This window comes from Procambarus clarkii, chromosome 66 (assembly GCF_040958095.1).
Source record: "Procambarus clarkii isolate CNS0578487 chromosome 66, FALCON_Pclarkii_2.0, whole genome shotgun sequence".
Classification (NCBI taxonomy): Eukaryota; Metazoa; Arthropoda; class Malacostraca; order Decapoda; family Cambaridae; genus Procambarus; species Procambarus clarkii.
In genome coordinates, this window is record NC_091215.1 from 31,359,249 (window position 1) to 31,380,893 (window position 21,645).

Below are 21,645 nucleotides of genomic sequence, written 5' to 3' on the forward strand. Positions count from 1 at the left end.
ACCCTGTTCAATATTCCTGGACGAGTGCCCCCTATCTTGAGATTATCTTGAGATGATTTCGGGGCTTTTAGTGTCCCCGCGGCCCGGTCCTCGACCAGGCCTCCACCCCCAGGAAGCAGCCCGTGACAGCTGACTAACACCCAGGTACCTATTTTACTGCTAGGTAACAGGGGGCATAGGGTGAAAGAAACTCTGCCCATTGTTTCTCGCCGGCGCCTGGGATCGAACCCAGGACCACAGGATCACAAGTCCAGTGTGCTGTCCGCTCGGCCGACCGGCTCCCCCTACCTCCCCCTACCTCATTAAACTGGTAAATAGTTTACGCAATAATGCTATTTACGCCTGTGAAATGAGAGTCGCCAGTTGTGTATGTGTATGCAGGCGAGGAGTCACAATAACGTGGCTAAAGTATGTTGACCAGACCACACACTAGAAGGTGAAGGGACGACGACGTTTCGGTCCGTCCTGGACCATTCTCAATCGACTTGAAAATGGTCCAGAACGGACCGAAACGTCGTCGTCCCCTTCACCTTTTAGTGTGTGGTGTGGTCAACGTGTATGTGTATCATTGATCATCAGATGAATCTCTTGTTGTCTCCCCCTCACAGATGAGGCGTACACCAAGGTGGCCCTGGAGACGCTGGAGGAGTTGGACTGGTGTCTGGACCAACTTGAGACCATTCAGACCCATCGCTCCGTCTCGGACATGGCCTCCTCTAAGGTGAGTACCTGGCTCCTCTAATTTTATTCGCTCTCCGTAGACCCATTGCAACGGTTGCTATGTTCTGTAGCTCGGTAACCGTGTACTGTACCGATCTTCCCAGGTGTGTGTGTGTGTGTGTGTGTGTGTGTGTGTGTGTGTGTGTGTGTGTGTGTGTGTGTGTGTGTGTGTGTGTGTGTGTGTGTGACACTTGGCCTCGGGCGACAGGTCGAAGTTTTATGTTCTTGGAGATATCTCGGTGGCAAGACGTCATTGGTGGAAATGTCGTACAAGCAACCTGATCGTAGTCAGATATACGTCTCAATACACGTCTACATACGTCTACATATACGTCTCTTGTCGGCGTAGCTTACCTTAGACAAGCTCTGGTCAAAAGTAGTTCTACAACACAGACAGACAGACAGATAGACTAAGCCCCACACACCGCAAGACAGAGAGCGCGCGTCAACTTTTATATTTTTTTTTTTCAATATTTTTCTCGCTGCATTCACAACTTTCTTCAGCCACATGAATATCTATTCAGGAGAAGTGCTATTCGAAATTCTGTTCCGGGACGAAAGAGTCAGACATGACGTGACAACCTTTTTGAAATTGTCCTTTTTTTTTTTTACTATTTTTTTTTAGTAGAGGATGAAGAAGGGAAAGGGGGGGGGAGGGGATAGGGGGAGAAAAAGGCATTGTTTCGCATCCACACTACAGAGCCCCTTTTCAAAAAGTATTTTTGGTGAGTAGTTGGCTTCTGGACAACACACAATTGCTGGATAGGCATTGGGAAGGGGGGGAGGGGGGAATAGGGTCTACTTAGGCATAGGGAGGGAGAGAGGGGGAGGGGAAGGAGGGTCATGTATAGTAGTTCCCCCCCCCCCCCTACCTGCCTTTTATCATACCCAGGCGCAGGAAATCAACCCATCCCTTTCAACTAATACTTGAGATTCTCTTAAGTCCCCCAACGTACGGAATGCAATGAGCTACGTAAAGTAGCGCCTCACAAATAAAAGTCCTCGTTTTCTATGCATCGGTTTGGGTAAGGTTAGATATGGGTGGCTTGTGTGTGTTTCTGGTAAGGTTAGTATGTCGGGTTTTGTACGTTGTGACAAAGCGAGAGAGCGGGGTGTCGGGGGAACATAGGAAACGGAGGTGTCCTTCACGATTGGCGTGGGGGGGGGGAGGAGGGGGGTATTTAAGTATTTGTTTATTGCAGTTCAGAGTCCAGTAAGCTCAGGAATCTGTACACCAGTTGATTGACGGTTGAGAGGGGGACCAAAGAGCTAGAGCTCATCCCTCCGCAAGCGCAAATAGGTGAGTACACACACACAGACATTGTGGGACTCCACATGTAACTTAACATTAGAACATTAGAACATAATTTTCATCCTAACATACAGACCATTATAGCACATGTTGCCGTATACATAAAGGCGACAACTGCTTGTAGCTGTATAAAGGAGATGAGAGCTTGTAACTATATAAAGGGAAATGGTGGGAGAGTGGAGGTCGTGGTGGAGATAGAGGGAGGGAGGGAGGGAGGGTGGGAGTGAGGGTGGGAGGGAGTGAGGGGTGAGAGGGTGAGGGTGGGGGAGAGAAGGGAAGGGAAGGGAACTATCAGAGGGAAAGCGCCAAGCCAGGGGGAGAGAGTGAGGAGGGGGAGAGAGTGAGGGGGGGAGAGAGTGAGGGGAGGGGGAGTGTGAGGGGGGGGGGAGAGAAGGGAAAGAGGGAAAGCGCCAAGCCAGGGGGAGAGAGTGAGGAGGGGAGAGAGTGAGGGGGGGGAGAGAGTGAGGGGGGGAGAGTGTGAGGGGGGGGGAGAGAAGGGAAAGAGGGAAAGCGCCAAGCCAGGGTGAGAGAGTGGGGGGGGTTAGAGAGTGAGGGGGGGGGGAGAGTGAGGGGGGGGGGAGAGTGAGGGGGGGGGGAGAGAGAGGGAGAGGTTGTGGTGGAGGGCGGCAGTCTCCGTCCTACAACTTTAAGAGGAGTGGAGGCAGTCTGGTCCCTGGTTCAATGTTCGAATTTTCCGTCGTCTGCGGCTGATGCTTCGTATCATGTGGGAGGATGCTGAGTGACCTGAGATGACACACCTGTCTCAGGTGTGTCATGTGGGAGGATGCTGAGTGACCTGGGATGACACACCTGTCTCAGGTGTGTCATGTGGCAGGATGCTGAGTGACCTGGGATGACACACCTGTCTCAGGTGTGTCATGTGGGAGGATGCAGAGTGACCTGAGATGACACACCTGTCTCAGGTGTGTCATGTGGGAGGATGCTGAGTGACCTGGGATGACACACCTGTCTCAGGTGTGTCATGTGGCAGGATGCTGAGTGACCTGGGATGACACACCTGTCTCAGGTGTGTCATGTGGGAGGATGCTGAGTGACCTGGGATGACACACCTGTCTCAGGTGTGTCATGTGGGAGGATGCTGAGTGACCTGGGATGACACACCTGTCTCAGGTGTGTCATGTGGCAGGATGCTGAGTGACCTGAGATGACTCACCTGTCTCAGGTGTGTCATGTGGGAGGATGCTGAGTGACCTGGGATGACACACCTGTCTCAGGTGTGTCATGTGGCAGGATGCTGAGTGACCTGAGATGACACACCTGAGTCAGGTGTGTCATGTGGGAGGATGCTGAGTGACCTGAGATGACACACCTGTCTCAGGTGTGTCATGTGGCAGGATGCTGAGTGACCTGAGATGACACATCTGTCTCAGGTGTGCCAGCTAACGAGAGAGAGGCAGCCAACAGCGTCGCAGCTAACGAGAGGCGCCTAACAGCGTCCCAGCTAACGAGAGAGAGGCAGCCAACAGCGTCCCAGCTAACGAGAGAGAGGAAGCCAACAGCGTCCCAGCTAACGAGAGAGGAAGCCAACAGCGTCCCAGCTAACGAGAGAGAGGCAGCCAACAGCGTCGCAGCTAACGAGAGGCACCTAACAGCATCCCAGCTAACGAGAGAGAGGAAGCCAACAGCGTCCCAGCTAACGAGAGAGAGGAAGCCAACAGCGTCCCAGCTAACGAGAGAGAGGAAGCCAACAGCGTCCCAGCTAACGAGAGAGAGGCAGCCAGCAGCGTCCCAGCTAACGAGAGAGAGGCAGCCAACAGCGTCGCAGCTAACGAGAGAGAGGCAGCCAACAGCGTCCCAGCTAACGAGGGAGAGGAAGCCAACAGCGTCCCAGCTAACGAGGGAGAGGAAGCCAACAGCGTCCCAGCTAACGAGAGAGAGGAAGCCAACAGCGTCCCAGCTAACGAGAGAGAGGCAGCCAACAGCGTCGCAGCTAACGAGAGGCAGCCTGCAGTGTCCCAGCTAACGAGAGAGAGAGGAAGCCAACAGCTTCCCAGCTAACGAGCGAGAGGGACCCAACAGCGTCGCAGTTAACGAGGAGCCTCTGGTTGGTGCTCCTTAGCAGCAGTTGCCAGACGTGAGTGAAGGTAGACGTGAGAGCCTCGAACCAGCGCCGGGTAACGATGCTAATCTCAGTGTCTTCAGTCCATTTCCGACGTCCGCATCACAAATATATGTTATTGGATAGAAGGTTAATGCAGGCGGGCGGTCAAGGCCCCTTGGTCGTTGTGACTGTTCTTGGTCGTTGTGACTGTTCTTGGTCGTTGTGACTGTGTTCTTGGTCGTTGTGACTGTTCTTGGTCGTTGTGACTGTGTTCCTGGTTGTTGTGACTGTGTTCTTGGTCGTTGTGACTGTGTTCTTGGTCGTTGTGACTGTGTTCTTGGTCGTTGTGACTGTGTTCTTGGTCGTTGTGACTGTGTTCTTGGTCGTTGTAACTGTGTTCCTGGTTGTTGTGACTGTGTTCTTGGTCGTTGTAACTGTGTTCCTGGTTGTTGTGACTGTGTTCTTGGTCGTTGTAACTGTGTTCTTGGTCGTTGTGACTGTGTTCTTGGTCGTTGTGACTGTGTTCCTGGTTGTTGTGACTGTGTTCTTGGTCGTTGTAACTGTGTTCTTGGTCGTTGTGACTGTGTTCTTGGTCGTTGTGACTGTGTTCTTGGTCGTTGTGACTGTGTTCTTGGTCGTTGTGACTGTGTTCTTGGTCGTTGTGACTGTGTCCTTGGTCGTTGTGACTGTGTTCTTGGTCGTTGTGACTGTTCTTGGTCGTTGTGACTGTGTTCTTGGTCGTTGTAACTGTGTTCTTGGTCGTTGTGACTGTGTTCTTGGTCGTTGTGACTGTGTTCTTGGTCGTTGTGACTGTGTTCTTGGTCGTTGTGACTGTGTTCTTGGTCGTTGTGACTGTGTTCTTGGTCGTTGTGACTGTGTTCTTGGTCGTTGTGACTGTTCTTGGTCGTTGTGACTGTTCTTGGTCATTGTGACTGTGTTCTTGGTCGTTGTAACTGTGTTCTTGGTCGTTGTGACTGTTCTTGGTCGTTGTGACTGTGTTCTTGGTCGTTGTAACTGTGTTCTTGGTCGTTGTGACTGTTCTTGGTCGTTGTAACTGTTCTTGGTCGTTGTAACTGTGTTCTTGGTCGTTGTGACTGTTCTTGGTCGTTGTGACTGTGTTCTTGGTCGTTGTGACTGTGTTCTTGGTCGTTGTGACTGTGTTCTTGGTCGTTGTGACTGTTCTTGGTCGTTGTGACTGTGTTCTTGGTCGTTGTGACTGTGTTCTTGGTCGTTGTGACTGTGTTCCTGGTCGTTGTGACTGTGTTCCTGGTCGTTGTGACTGTGTTCCTGGTCGTTGTGACTGTGTTCCTGGTCGTTGTGACTGTGTTCCTGGTCGTTGTGACTGTGTTCTTGGTCGTTGTGACTGTTCTTGGTCGTTGTAACTGTGTTCTTGGTCATTGTGACTGTTCTTGGTCGTTGTGACTGTGTTCTTGGTCGTTGTAACTGTGTTCTTGGTCGTTGTGACTGTGGTCTTGGTCGTTGTGACTGTGTTCTTGGTCGTTGTGACTGTTCTTGGTCGTTGTGACTGTTCTTGGTCGTTGTGACTGTTCCTGGTCGTTGTGACTGTGTTCCTGGTCGTTGTGACTGTGACCTCAACTCACTCCAATACATAACTTGCCAATGCGTCCTGTCACCCCCCATCGCAGCGAGGCCCCATCATTAGTCAAGTGAATAGATATTAGTGTTTAAGATTTGCTACTTGGAACAAAAAGTTCCAAGTAGCACGGGCTATGGTGAGCCCGTGAAGTGAATAGATATTATATGTATTGTTATTGTCTGGTCTTCACTCAGTCTCAAATAAGACGTCTCCAGCACCCTCAATTACTGCATGTACCTCCGGGAGGTGTGTAGAAGTGCCTCGTCTGAACTTAATTAAGTAGGGAAAACCTACTTATCAAAGCCTCGTATCGCTACTTACTAGCACCAACGAAGCCTCTACATCTGTCCTTAATCGTGGCGGGTTTGTTTTGCATTTAATAAGACAGTTTACGACTGATAAACAGCTGATAAACTGTTTGGTGACTGTAAACAAAACCGCCATTTATTGAGTCGAGATGTATAGGTTTCGCTCGTGGTTGGGTCCCAGGGTTGATTAATACTGGCCCAGGTGTTTGTGGGGTTCTCAGACTTCCTTCCCAAGATAGATGATGGTGATGATAGTGATGATGATGGTGATGATGGTGATGCTGATGGTGATGATGATGATGATGATGGTGATGATGATAGTGATGCTGATGGTGATGATGATGGTGGTGATGATGATGATGATGGTGATGATGGTGATGATGATGGTGATGATGGTGATGGTGATGATGATAGTGGTGATGATGATGATGATGGTGATGATGATGATGGTGATGATGATGATGATGGTGATGATGATGATGGTGGTGATGATGATGATGGTGATGATGGTGATGGTGATGATGGTGATGATGATGATGATGGTGATGAAGGGAGCCACAGAAGAGGGCTTGCTACCCACGCACACCGGCGTCATTGTCGCAGAGTTTGATCTTAACTCCAGCAAAAGGGCGTTCAGGGTCTTGGAGACACCTTCATTGTCTCCTTGTGCTCACCCACATCTCTCCCCTCTCTCTCTTTCCCTCCTCTCCCCCTCACTCTTTCCCCACCCCCTCACCCTTTTCCCCACCCCCTCACCCTTTTCCCACCATCTATATTTCCCCTTCCTTGCCTTTCCCTCCCTCTTTCCCTCGCTCTCCCCTCCTACTCTTCCTTCCTACAGTGATCTCTCCCTACTGACGAGAACAAGGGTCTCCTGTATCAAGCCTCCGCCTGGGGGGTGGGGGGGGAGGTAGGAGAGGTGATGTGATGGGGGGGGGTTCAAAAGTTGATTAAAAGACCTACTTCCTAATCATTTCTCAAAGTCTGTGAACGATAAGTAACAATATATGTTGCTGTTCCTTTTTTTTTTTTAATAAATGAAAACGAAGTGTTCTTAATCTTTGCATCTGCTTCATCTTCATTTCGTTACAGACCGTTGGAAGCTAAATCGTAGAAAACCTGTTTACTACAGGTTCTGTGGGTCGTAGAGCGGCCCCGAGGCCCGGGGAACCATCGCTAGGCTCACTAGAGCTCTGCTTCATCTGGACCACTGTTGTACATATTATCTAACTGGTTGAAGAAATTCCTTGAGAGCCTTTACGGTGTGGAGGACCCTTTCAATTGTCACATTTTTTTTTCCTTCTCTGTGTTTATAGGGGGGTGGGGTGTGTGTGTGTGTGTGTGTGTGTGTGTGTGTGTGTGTGTGTGTGTGTGTGTGTGTGTGTGTGTGTGTGTGTGTGTGTGTGTAATTTCCTAAGTGTAGTTACAGGATGAGAGCTACGCTCGTGTTGTCCCGTCTTCCCAACACTCTTTGTCATATAACGCTTTGAAGCTACTGACGGTCTTGGCCTCCACCACGTGTGTGTTTGTGTGTGTATTTACTATTTGTGTCTGCGGAACCGAGCTATTAGCTCTTGGACCCGCCCCGCCTGTGTGGATGTGTGTGTATGTGTATGTGTTAGTGTGTGTGTGTGTGTCTGTTAGTGTGTGTGTGTGTGTCTGTGTGGGAGTAGCTAACCTGTTGTGGGACGGAAAATATTGTTCTACTCTCCAAGCTCGCCTGTGGGAAGGATATGGGAAGGGAGGGGGAGGGGGACATGCATATCTCTTGGTAAATTAATTTGAAAGGCTGTTGCATGGAGCGGCCCGCACGTCCATATCTCCACTACAACCCGGTTGATCCGGCACTTCCATCAGGTACTTGGCCACTTGCCTCTTGCAATACTTCTGTTCCTGCTTATATTTGGTGGGAGGAGCTTGTGAAGAGTCGAGGGCCTTTCCCGGTCATACACTGCTCACTGTTGTGCCTTTGGCACCTCTACTCTTCAAGTGGGTCAATGTTGCATGTGCCAAACATAACTTTGATTCCATTAATTGATTTTATTAGTATATTTGGGTCTTTGGCCTTCAAGTAACTGGAATATATGTATGTGTGTGTGTATATATATATATATATATATATATATATATATATATATATATATATATATATATATATATATATATATATATATATATATATATATTATACACACACACACACTCTCTTCCTCTTTCTACAAAGTGTAAGCATAAATTGAATGCTTTGGTAAAATTGTAGTAATTTAGATGCATAAGTCTGTATACATGCTGTATTCTCTGTATTCCGTGTGTTTCATAAATATCTCCAGCCTTGAATGGGGAAGTGAGTATTGGGCAGCACCCAAGACGGAGAAACACAAGTGATTTAAATAGTATGAAAGTTGTGGTGGAATCCCAGGATTTGAAGGTGTGTGTCGCCCTCTTGTAATCCTGGGACGACCGGGCCGCGGGGACGCTAAGCCCCGGAAGCACCTCAAGGTAACCTCAAGGTATCCTGCCGGGTGGTATATTTGCTTTGTTGTGCTCATTAAGCGTCTGGTTATAAGACATTATTCTTCCAAGATCCTTTTGTTTACCTTCTGAGAGGATATCTGATTGTTGGGGTTCGTTGGAGCTCTTTAATATCGCCGTTTATAAGTATCTGCAATTTGGTGTGTTGAAAATTGTGCCTATTTTCTGTTACCCGCTGAATGAGTTTGTTGACATCTGTTTGTAGATTTTAGTGTTAGGGACGAGCTGGGAGTCGAACTGGAGGGCTGGGAGTCGAACTGGAGGGCTGGGAGTCGAACTGGAGGGCTGGGAGTCGAACTGGAAGGCTGGGAGTCGAACTGGAGGGCTGGGAGTCGAACTGGAGGGCTGGGAGTCGAACTGGAGGGCTGTTTTCTAAGAGAAGTTCCGGATCAGCCGGGCTGTGGTGGGTATGTGGGCCTGCGGGCCGCTCCAAGCAACAGCCTGGTGGACCAAACTCTCACAAGTCAAGCCTGGCCTCGGGCCGGGCTTGGGGAGTAGAAGAACTCCCAGAACCCCATCAAGCAGGTATCAAGCAGGCTGGGAGTCGAACTGGAGGCAGGACTGGAGGACTGAGGATAAGACTGGATGGCAGGAGTTGGGAGAGTTGGCCTACCTTGAGGTTACCTTGAGGTGCTTCCGGGGCTTAGCGTCCCCGCGGCCCGGTCGTCTCTTCTCTTCTCTCTCCTGGGGATAGGTGTGTCATAATTCTGAGACTAGAGATAGTAAACCAGTGGACTGTAAGCCTGGAGGAGTACAGGCTGGCACTGGAGTGTGTGAGCGAGGTGTTCCCCGAGTACTATTGGGGGGGACGGCGCCCTGTAGCGGCAACTAGAGGCAGGGAAGGCAATTGCTAGCTACAGAGAAGCTCCCCCCAAAAATGAGAAGAGCATCAGGTGTTGTCCGGATCTCTGGGTCGTCACCCCGTGGATGGATCCCACTTCAGGGGGCTTCTGCTCCTGGGAAGCCAAGATGGCGCTCACACGAACACCACCCAGGACTACCTAATTAACTTACCTGTAATCAGCTGGCGTTTCATCTTGCATTTTTAACTGGAGTGTTAATTATTTCCTCTGTGTGGCGCTTGTCATGTGCTGTTCGCTCCTTCCCTCTCTCTTCTCTCTCCTTCTCTCTCTCTTCTGACCCTCCTTCCTTCACTTCTTCCTTCACTCCTTCCATCTTCATCCCCTTGTCTCATACCTGTACGTTAAATACCCCGTACCAGGCACGGGATTGTTCAATAAACCCTTGAACTATATGTCTTACAGATATGTCACATCTCTAACCCTGTCCATGGAGGACAGAAGAAAATGTATATATATGCTGGTTAGCATTGTAACTGTGTGGCCACGTCTGTGGTAGAAAATAATAATAATAATAATAAAAAAAACACCACACTCTTAATCTTTGCCCAACCATTACCTGAGTGATCTAGTGTCCCCCCTCATTCCTCTGGTTCCCTAAGGTGTCCTCGGTGGAGGGAATACCATATTATTATCTTCTCTTGCTCGGTGGTTTACCTTCGCTACCTCGCCAACGTTCAGACTTGGTATACAAAGTATACTTGCGTGAGTGCGAGTGCGTATGCCCCCCCCCCCCCCACCTCAAGTTGGAAGACTGGAGCGTAATGCCAACTTTGTACTGGGTTCCTTCGGGTTTAAGAGTCAAGTCGTCATACTGATCGTAAGACTGGTGGTAAGTTGCTGTAGAGAGAGAGAGTAGTTCAGTGGCGTGCGTAGTATACATTGGTTTACCATCCTTACCTACCACGGTGGCCTCTCTAGGGGGGGGTGGCGTGTCCTCCCCTTAGAGTGGGGGGGGGGTGAGGTGTTCTCCCCTTAGAGTGGGGTGTGTGAGGTGTCCTCCCCTTAGAGTGGGGTGTGTGAGGTGTCCTCCCCTTAGAGTGGGGTGTGTGAGGTGTCCTCCCCTTAGAGTGGGGTGTGTGAGGTGTCCTCCCCTTAGAGTGGGGGGGTGAGGTGTCCTCCCCTCAGAGTGGGGGTGTGAGGTGTCCTCCCCTTAAAGTGGGGGGGGGTGTGAGGTATCCTCCCCTTAGAGTGTGGGGTGTGTGAGGTGTCCTCCCCTTAGAGTGGGGGTGTGAGGTGTTCTCCCCTTAGAGTGGGGGTGTGAGGTGTCCTCCCCTTAGAGTGGGGGGGGTGTGAGGTGTCCTCCCCTTAGAGTGGAGGTGTGAGGTGTTCTCCCCTTAGAGTGGGGGTGTGAGGTGTCCTCCCCTTAGAGTGGGGGGTGAGGTGTCCTCCCCTTAGAGTGGGGGGGGGTGTGAAGTGTCCTCCCCTTAGAGTGGGGGGGGTGTGAGGTGTCCTCCCCTTAGAGTGGGGGTGTGAGGTGTCCTCCCCTTAGAGTGGGGGGGGTGTGAGGTGTCCTCCCCTTAGAGTGTGGGGTGTGTGAGGTGTCCTCCCCTTAGAGTGGGGTGTGTGAGGTGTCCTCCCCTTAGAGTGGGTGTGTGAGGTGTCCTCCCCTTAGAGTGGGGGGTGTACAGTAAACAGGTTGCTGAGGACAATTACATTGGTTACAATGGACAATTACATGTGTGAGTTTTGAATTTCATGTAATAGTATTAGTAATATTTTAAGTAGTGTTTATTCTTTGATTATAGTTCGATTATAGGGTCTATATTCTTTGATTATAGGGCCTTTCTCCCCTTCCCCTCACTCTCCCCCTCATCTCTCTTCCATTAACTCCTCCTCTCTTCATTTCTCCACTTTTCTCCCCAACATTCCCCCCTCCTCTTTCCCTCTCTCCCTCCCCCTCCTTCCTACCCTCGGTCTCTCTCTCTCTCTCTCTCTCTCTCTCTCTGAAAATGTAGCACTGTAACCCGAGTGAATACGGTGAGCATAAGCATAAAAACTATGAAAAACATTAACCTGTGACCTGGTTTCCAACCAAGAAAATCGCAGGGGTCGCTATAATAGCCGACATTTCTTGAAGCTTGGCACTGGGGCCGACCCCGATTAGCCTATGACACTCCCATAGCCCCCAGGATTCACCTTGGCAAGTTGGGTGAAGTTCGTCCCCCCTAGCTCCTGGCCCCCGATGTTGCCACTCCACCTTGTGTGTGTGTGTGTGTGTGTGTGTGTGTGTGTGTGTGTGTGTGTGTGTGTGTGTGTGTGTGTGTGTGTGTGTGTGTGTGTGTAACAGGTATAGTGAGATGCACACACAAGCAAACAAGTGAGAGGCGGTATGGGAGTATCGTTTAAGGTGGTATAAGTGCCTGTTATCCGGGTGGTTTAGCTGTTAATATGCGGTCATTAGATCTCTTTCCCTTCTTCCCCTTTCACTGTACTTTACCATTCACATTTTCTTGAGTTCAGACACACACACACACACACACACACACACACACACACACACACACACACACACACACACACACACACACACACACACACAGTAGTTGACAAATTAAATGCATTAGGAAGTGATGTGGTGGTGGCTGACTCCATACACAGTTTCAAATGTAGATATGATAGAGCCCAGTAGGCTCAGGAATCTGTACACCAGTTGATTGACGGTTGAGAGGCGGGACCAAAGAGCCAAAGCTCAACCCCCGCAAGCACAACTAGGTGAGTACAATTAGGTGAGTACAGCGGGAGGTCCGGAGCTGGGTGGTTTGGTTGCAGTTCAAGTTCAGTTACACACATACACATTGGTGGAAACTGAGTACCCAAATGAGCCACAGTGACGTTATAAAGAACTTTTTCAGTGTCAGAGTAGTTAACAGATGGAATGCATTAGGCAGTGAAGTGGTGGAGGCTGACTCCATACACAGTTTCAAATGTAGATATGATAGAGGTCAGTAGGCTCAGGAATCTGTTTACCAGCTGACTGATAGTTGAGAGGCGGGACCAAAGAGCCAAAGCTCAACCCCCGCAAGCCACAACTAGGTGAGTACAGGAGTCAACTTGATTTAAGCCAAGTTGCCTTTCATACTGACAAATTGATATATTGGTGTCTTCACATAAGGCCATCGGTCCGCCGCCATCATCACACACAACGTTCTTGGGGGTTGAGTGCTGATGCTACTGGCCTTGGGACCCGGGTTCGACTCCCACGGTTGACGCAGTGTTTATGTATCGCTACTGTGAACGTACCAGACACTTTTTTGTGCTGCTTTGAGCAAAGTTGTAACTGATCCCTGTCAACGCCGGGGATGTCCCGGCTGAGTTTTTTGTCGACTTTTGGTGATTTGGATGATGAGGCCGGAAGGGAATTCCGACGATGAGTTCACCGTGGCTTGATGATATGAGAACTAAACCACACAGCGGAAGATGATGAGACGATGACGTTTAAATGAACAAATCCACAAGGGCCGTGACGAGGATTCGAACCTGCGTCCGGGAGCATGCCAGACACTGCCTTAATCGACTGAGCTACGACAGGGTAAAATTTGATGCATCACGTTAGTGTGATCTCTGTGTGTAATGACGTTTCGGTCATCGTCGTCATCTCAGTGGACTTGATAGTGGTCCAGGACGGAGCGAAACGTCGTCGTCGCCTCATCTTCCGGTGTGTGGTTTAATTCTCCAGGGAATTCCACTTGGTGGTGCAGTGTGTGTAGCTGTGATCGTGTCCCGCTCTGTCACCAGGATTATCAGGTAGACTATTCTGTGACCAGGTCACTCTTTGCTGAGGAGGAGGATATGAAACTTGGCCCGAACGTGATGGGTGGCAGTGCGGACACTGAGGTCACTGAAGTCAAGACGACTTGAGTGCATTTTCTGAACACAGTCTCCAATAGTGTGCTGTGTTATGGGATTGGGAAATATCTTTAAAAAGTAGTTTATCCTGGCGCGGGACAGGCAGGTGGAGAGGTCAGTGAATATCTTCCTAAGGATCTCTTCAGTGGCATTGGGCTCAATGGGAGCTCCTAAGGAGAGTGCTGTCTGCGGGACTGATTACGTGAATGTTTAAGAATGAAGTCTAGGGTTATCTACTTGAGAATATTCACGACGACCTCCAGGCGGAAGTCTGTAGTACCAGCGGTGGTACCGTGAATATTAAGGACGCTGGTCACCTTCTCGAAGACTTCTTTAATGACTAAGCGGGAAAAGGAAGGGGAGAGGATACACCTAACCTTTATAGGTGTAGGTGTAGGATATGTGCTCCCTCCCGTTCTGCTGAACAACACCATACGAGTTGATGTTATCCGTCTGGGATGATCTCGGACGTAGGTTCGAATCCTCGTCACGGCCCTTGTGGATTTGTTCATTTGATGTTACATTCTCTGAAAAGTAACTCTGGATCTTTGTATAAATGGGTAAAGGGAAGGAAAAGGACGACGAACAACATTTAGATAAAGCAGTTTGATGAGAGCTCTTGGGTGTGAACTGTTGGCAATGTTGACAGTGTCTGTCTACGCGGGCTGTCTACGCGGGCTGTCTACGAGGGCTGTCTACGCGGGCTGTCTACGCGGGCTGTCTACGAGGGCTGTCTACGCGGGCTGTCTACGCGGGCTGTCTACGAGGGCTGTCTACGCGGGCTGTCTACGCGGGCTGTCTACGCGGGCTGTCTACGCGGGCTGTCTACGCGGGCTGTCTACGAGGGCTGTCTACGAGGGCTGTCTACGCGGGCTGTCTACGCGGGCTGTCTACGAGGGCTGTCTACGCGGGCTGTCTACGAGGGCTGTCTACGCGGGCTGTCTACGAGGGCTGTCTACGCGGGCTGTCTACGCGGGCTGTCTACGCGGGCTGTCTACGCGGGCTGTCTACGAGGGCTGTCTACGCGGGCTGTCTACGCGGGCTGTCTACGAGGGCTGTCTACGAGGGCTGTCTACGCGGGCTGTCTACGCGGGCTGTCTACGCGGGCTGTCTACGAGGGCTGTCTACGAGGGCTGTCTACGCGGGCTGTCTACGCGGGCTGTCTACGCGGGCTGTCTACGAGGGCTGTCTACGCGGGCTGTCTACGCGGGCTGTCTACGCGGGCTGTCTACGCGGGCTGTCTACGAGGGCTGTCTACGCGGGCTGTCTACGCGGGCTGTCTACGAGGGCTGTCTACGCGGGCTGTCTACGCGGGCTGTCTACGAGGGCTGTCTACGCGGGCTGTCTACGCGGGCTGTCTACGAGGGCTGTCTACGCGGGCTGTCTACGAGGGCTGTCTACGCGGGCTGTCTACGCGGGCTGTCTACGCGGGCTGTCTACGAGGGCTGTCTACGCGGGCTGTCTATGCGGGCTGTCTACGCGGGCTGTCTACGCGGGCTGTCTACGCGGGCTGTCTACGAGGGCTGTCTACGAGGGCTGTCTACGCGGGCTGTCTACGCGGGCTGTCTACGCGGGCTGTCTACGCGAGCTGTCTACGAGGGCTGTCTACGCGGGCTGTCTACGCGGGCTGTCTACGCGGGCTGTCTATTCACAGCCTCGGAAGATCTCGAAACTAAGCTGATTTGATTTCATGTTGGTCGCTTATTGGCGAACTATTTATTCCCCCGTGGCAACCTTCGCCATGATGTGCTCTAGAGTTGTGCCAGCGGCGATGGGCCGGATTTCTCTAATTATCTTGTTTTTCTATTTATTTATCTTTTCTCATATCTTAGCTCCTTGTCTGCTTATCCTTTCCAAATGGTACATAATTTAGGAGCTTTTCTCTTGATGAGCGTCCGCTAGCCTCATAGGAGGATAGAAGAGGAGGACGAGCACACGTACCCCAAGAACCAGCTCATACAACAACAATAATAATAATAATACAAGCTGCAGTGTTCAACACAAACATGGTAAGTGTCATTTCGTGTTCCCAAAGACCTTTTATTTTAGAGGGAGCAGCAGCAGCAGCAGCAGCAGCAGCAGCAGCAGCAGCAGCAGCAGCAGCAGTAGCAGCAGCAGCAGCAGCAGCAGCAGTAGCAGCAGCAGCAGCAGCAGCAGCAGTAGCAGCAGCAGCAGCAGCAGCAGCAGCAGCAGTAGCAGCAGCAGCAGCAGCAGCAGCAGCAGTAGCAGCAGCAGCAGCAGCAGCAGCAGCAGTAGCAGCAGCAGCAGCAGCAGCAGCAGCAGTCTGTGAAGGTTAAAGCTGTGTGGTACGGCCTCACCCTGCTGCCCCCCTCACTCATGTCTGCCTCTGGCTCCCTGTATGATGGGTATAGGTGTATCCTGGGTGGGTGTATCCTGGGTGGGTATATCCTGGGTGGGTGTTTCCTGGGTGGGTGTATCCTGGGTGGGTGTATCCTGGGTGGGTGTTTCCTGGGTGGGTGTATCCTGGGTGGGTGTATCCTGGGTGGGTGTATCCTGGGTACAGTTGTATCCTGGGTATAGGTGTATGCTGGGTGGGTGTTTCCTGGGTGGGTGTATCCTGGGTGGGTGTATCCTGGGTACAGTTGTATCCTGGGTATAGGTGTATGCTGGGTGGGTGTTTCCTGGGTGGGTGTATCCTGGGTGGGTGTATCCTGGGTGGGTGTATCCTGGGTACAGTTGTATCCTGGGTATAGGTGTATGCTGGGTGGGTGTATCCTGGGTGGGTGTATCCTGGGTACAGTTGTATCCTGGGTATAGGTGTATGCTGGGTGGGTGTATCCTGGGTATAGGTGTATGCTGGGTGGGTGTATCCTGGGTATTGGTGTATCCTGGGTGGGTGTATCCTGGGTGGGTGTATGCTGGGTACAGTTGTATCCTGGGTATAGGTGTATGCTGGGTGGGTGTATCCTGGGTATAGGTGTATCCTGGGTATAGGTGTATCCTGGGTATAGGTGTATGCTGGGTATAGGTGTATCCTGGGTATACGTGTATCCTGGGTATACGTGTATCCTGGGTATACGTGTATGCTGGGTATAGTTGTATCCTGGGTATAGGTGTATCCTGGGTACAGTTGTATCCTGAGTATAGTTGTATCCTGAGTATAGGTGTATGCTGGGCATAGGTGTATGCTGGGTGGGTGAATGCTGGGTATAGGTGTATCCTGGGTATAGGTGTATCCTGGGTATAGGTGTATCCTGGGTGGGTGTATCCTGGGTATAGGTGTATCCTGGGTATAGGAGTATCCTGGGTATAGGTGTATCCTGGGTGGGTGTATCCTGGGTATAGGTGTGTCCTGGGTATAGGTGTGTCCTGGGTATAGGTGTGTCCTGGGTATAGGTGTATCCTGGATACAGTTGTATCCTGGGTATAGGTGTATCCTGGGTGGGTGTATCCTGGGTATAGGTGTATCCTGGGTATAAGTGTATCCTGGGTATAAGTGTATCCTGGGTATAGATCTATCCTGGGTGGGTGTATCCTGGGTATAGGTGTATCCTGGGTATAGTTGTATCCTGGGTATAGGTGTATCTTAGGCGCGTATATTCTGTATAGAAAAAGTATCAGGATAAAGTGCTAAGCCAGTATGAATGCATAACACTGGACAGGACATGGAGACCAGGAGCTAGAGCATGAGGAGAGGACCAAGACACAGTGCCCAACCACTTAAGATGTACCCTGAAGCTCTTCTCATTTGCATAGTCTCATTCTTTCTTTTATTGCTCCTTGAATGAATAATATTTTGCAACCCCCTTAACAATTGGCATTTGTTTCTTGGTTATTAATCCTAAGTTTATTCATGAATAGCTTGGTCAGGATTGGTTAAGGCGAGATTGGGAGCGGATTGGTCAAGGCGAGACTGGGAGCGGATTGGTTGAGTCGTGACTGGGAGAGGATTGGTTAAGGCGAGACTGGGAGCGGATTGGTTGAGTCGTGACTGGGAGCGGATTGGTTGAGTCGTGACTGGGAGCGGATTGGTTGAGTCGTGACTGGGAGCGGATTGGTTGAGTCGTGACTGGGAGCGGATTGGTTGAGTCGTGACTGGGAGCGGATTGGTTGAGTCGTGACTGGGAGCGGATTGGTTGAGTCGTGACTGGGAGCGGATTGGTTGAGTCGTGACTGGGAGCGGATTGGTTGAGTCGTGACTGGGAGCGGATTGGTTGAGTCGTGACTGGGAGCGGATTGGTTGAGTCGTGACTGGGAGCGGATTGGTTGAGTCGTGACTGGGAGCGGATTGGTTGAGTCGTGACTGGGAGCGGATTGGTTGAGTCGTGACTGGGAGCGGATTGGTTGAGTCGTGACTGGGAGCGGATTGGTTGAGTCGTGACTGGGAGCGGATTGGTTGAGTCGTGACTGGGAGCGGATTGGTTGAGTCGTGACTGGGAGCGGATTGGTTGAGTCGTGACTGGGAGCGGATTGGTTGAGTCGTGACTGGGAGCGGATTGGTTGAGTCGTGACTGGGAGCGGATTGGTTGAGTCGTGACTGGGAGCGGATTGGTTATGGTGAGATTGGGAGAGGATTGGTTATGGTGAGATTAGGAGAGGATTGGTTAAGGCGAGACTGGGATGGATATATATATATATATATATATATATATATATATATATATATATATATATATATATATATATATATATATATATATATATATATATAGTATCACTACTATATTATCTACTCACATTGATCGGGAAATCACCCCCCCCTTATCTCTCTCACTCTCTCATCTTTATTATCTCTCCTCACTATTTTTTCTCCTCTGCCTTTGTCCTCTTCTCTTTCTCCTCTCTCTTACCCCTCTCTTTATCTCTCCTTTGTATATATATCTTAGAATACTCTTGACCCCTGAAGGATTCGAACCCGGTCCGCTCCATGCCCCTTGGTGTGTCCAGGACCTAGATTCAGGAAGCTCTGTGTATGTCTTCGTAACTGGGTTTGCTACGAAGGTTCCTAAGTGCGCCCTAAGAAGATGCTTAGGTGCGATTCAATAAGGTCCACTTAGGAAGAAATTTGTTGGTTCACCTGCGTGCCGATAGAGGTCACTACTGTGTTTCGTTTGGCCAATCAGAGAGCAGCAACATTCTTCATATTGAAGATTTAGCGCAGGTTTATCGGAGCTCTACTGCCTCCTATTTACGTCGAATTTTCTTATAAAATTAGTATATTTCGAAGTAAAACAATGTTTTTTCAACTTCTACAGCCAGCACCGACATTGTAGTAAACAAATATGTTACATTTGTTGTTTACCTACGTAATTCTAAGAGATACTGTGTAGCTGTCCTTGTTGCTCGGAAGATGCGCTGACAATTATTGTATATATTTACTGAATTTACCCAAGGGCCACTAACTATCTAGTGACCTCGAAGAGGACAGAAAGCCGGCGGCTTGTTAAAGGGCCCGCCAATTGTCTTTAATGATATTTTTTAGCTGGAATTTGGCATTTACGGCTTCAGCGGGTAGGCGGTTCCATGGGTTTATAGCCCTCTTGGTGGGAAAAAACTATATCTGTGATTGCCCTGTTATCAGTGACTCCATACCAAATGGTATGAGGTATTTTGAGCACTGTAATTACTTCATACACTTAGGAATATTGGAAGATATTCTTGTGCTGCACCCAGATTTTGCCAGTGGAGGCTAATAGATCAGCATTAAGTATTTTGTTCTCTCCTAATTCCATGTATGACTGGCCATCCTGTGAGGTGAGGATGTTGGATGTGCTTGTAGCTGGTTTTTGATCTACACTGTGTGGTCCTTTATACAGAATAGGGAAGCAGCACATTGCTGTGTATACCTAAACATGTTTAAAAATACATTGTTTGAGAGGAGTCTTGTAGAAACTGGTAAGAGTAATTATAATATAATGTTTCCATGATTCAGTGCTTACCTCTTGTGAAAATTGCTTAGAGTTGTTTAGTCAGAGTTGATTTGTTTTTTGTATTGAGGCTGGTATTTTCTAAATTGATTCCATGTACAGTATGTCTAACCATCCTGTGAGATGGGAGTATTAGATAAACTTATAGCTAGTTTTTTATCTACACTGTGTAATATTCCATATAGAATAGGGTAGTAGTACATTGCTGTGTATACCTAATCTTCTTAATAAAAAAAAATAAGTAATAAAGATTTTAAATTATAGTTTGTATTATTACAAATTCAGTACTGTATTATCCTTATTAAATCATGTTGACCATGGATTATTAAGATCTCATGTTGATATGTAATAGTCATATTTCTTTTGAACTGCTAATCCATGCTAATCATTCATTAAATTGTGCATTATGTCTCAATTTTTCACTTCCTTGGATATACTGTACAGTACAAAAAGATAGGATAAAAATAAACCAGTAATATTTCTTTCATTATATTTTTCATTTAAATAACTGCATCAATATTTTTACAGCTGACAGGATTTGTTTTCCCATACAGGTGCATTATTTGTTAAAAAAAAAATTTGGTTTATTGTTACACACAATGGTGCTACATAGCCTTCCCAGCTTGGTGCCTTCTTTTAATACTTACTGATTAAAAAATAAATAATAAATACATTTTATTCAGGAAAAGTACATACAGTTGATTTACAAACAATGTTGGATTTATAGGCAGAGCTAGTACATACAATACCTAAAGCCACTAATACTCTAGCATTTCGGGCAAGGTGTGGGGGAAAAAACACAGACTAAAACTTAATAGTAATCGGGATTAGGTATAAATTGTGTTGAAAGAAGGAATAAAAAATACAAAAAGGGGGGTTAGCATAGCATAATTCAGCAATTGCACATGTTGGTGAACAGCGTTGTTTAAAAAATAGCAAGACATGGGTTGACATTTAGGAGGTAAGTTAGGTTACATGGAGTTAATTAGGCAGTACTTAGTTTAACTCTTAAACTGGTTGAGAGAGGTACAGCCTTTGACATGATTTGGGAGGTCATTCCACATTCTGGGTACCTTGATTTGTAGAGCACTTCTAGTTTGGTTACACACAGCCAAATTGTGTAACAGGAAGAGGTCTTGGACACAAATTTGTTCCATGCTAAATGTAGAGGAATCAGCTGAGTATTCCTCAAATAAAATAAGTTGCCTCAGCTTATAAGGTAAATAAAATAAGCATTTCTCAAATAAGTAGCTGCCTCACCTCACTGCCTTACTGCTACATAGCCTTCCCGGCATGGTGCCTTCTTTTGATAATTACTTGTTCCACACCCAGATTGTATAACAGGAAGAGGTTTTGGACCCCTACTTCCCTCTCTCTTTTTTAATAATCTATATAGTCATAATTATAGCTTTAAGTATTCAATGAATAAAGTTTGTGACATTTTTACCCTTCTCCTTACCTAACATCATTTGTGCAGCATATTTTTATTTTATGTCTCACCCAGATTTAATTTCAAAATAAAACCAAACTAAATAAATTAGAAATGGGTATGTATAGCTAAGGTACACCCTTACTACTAGGTGAACAGGAGCATTTGGTGATAGTAAATGATCCCATCAGGCAGGGCTCATCACCTTCTCTCATATTTCATGTTCACCAGTGTTTATTTACTTAATAACTACTGGTATAATATCTTGCTATTATAAAACTAATTCTATCATCAAACACATATTTACTTCAAGTTTCAAGCAGAGAATGCATATATAACTAACACGAAGGACTCCTCTTCACTAGATTCACCAGCTATAATATTTTGGTCATGTTCCAATATCATAAATCGATCCCAGTGTTATGTAGTAGAGAAAAAATGACATATCCAGTTTACGTAAAGCTACGAGTGGTCGAAACCACACTTAAATCCCGGAATGAACTTACGAAGGTTTTTCCACTTAGGGTACCTACTTGAATACGGACGTAGCCGCCACGAAGGCGCTAAGAGGGAAAACGTTCTTAGCTAAGACGAAAAACCTTCGTAAGTACCTTCCTGAATCCGGCCCCAGTACCATAACCACTCGGCCAACAAACTGTACAAAAGTATTGGAAAGTCGTCTGACTTTTAACCCCATACCCCGAGAGCTGTCGGGTAAAAGCTCTACAGGTATACTCCAGGTATTCATAAGTATTGTCTACCTGTTGTTGGTTTCGGGTATCAACGTCCCCGAGGGCCGGTCTTTGTTCAGGCCTGGTTAACCAACTCCAGTCTTTTACATCCTGGTTGAACTTCTGAAGATAAATGTTCTCGCACCTTTCTGTATTTTTGTCAGAATTACAACAAATGATACAGGAGAGTGGTACAAACTCAACACGGCAGCGAACTTGGGCGTCTTGCAAGGTTTTGTAACCCCCGCTGTCGAGAAGGTTACAGATGAATCTTAGTTCTCTCAACTTTCTGGGCTGCCTTTTCTTTCTCGGTTCATCACCTGGCTCATCGTGGTCGCTGCAAGAGTCGAACTTCCT

General features: G+C 48.4%; 1 protein-coding gene across 2 annotated transcripts in view; it reads left to right on the forward strand.

Annotated features, from left to right (window-relative positions):
- Positions 1 to 21,645, forward strand: part of dnc (phosphodiesterase dunce) — a gene marked incomplete in the record, with an annotated part of 535,642 nt that overhangs the window by 362,092 nt on the left and 151,905 nt on the right. For both annotated transcript variants that reach the window (XM_069310042.1, XM_069310041.1), the window contains 1 exon segment: positions 609 to 721. In XM_069310042.1, coding sequence (XP_069166143.1) covers positions 609 to 721 — 113 coding nt within the window.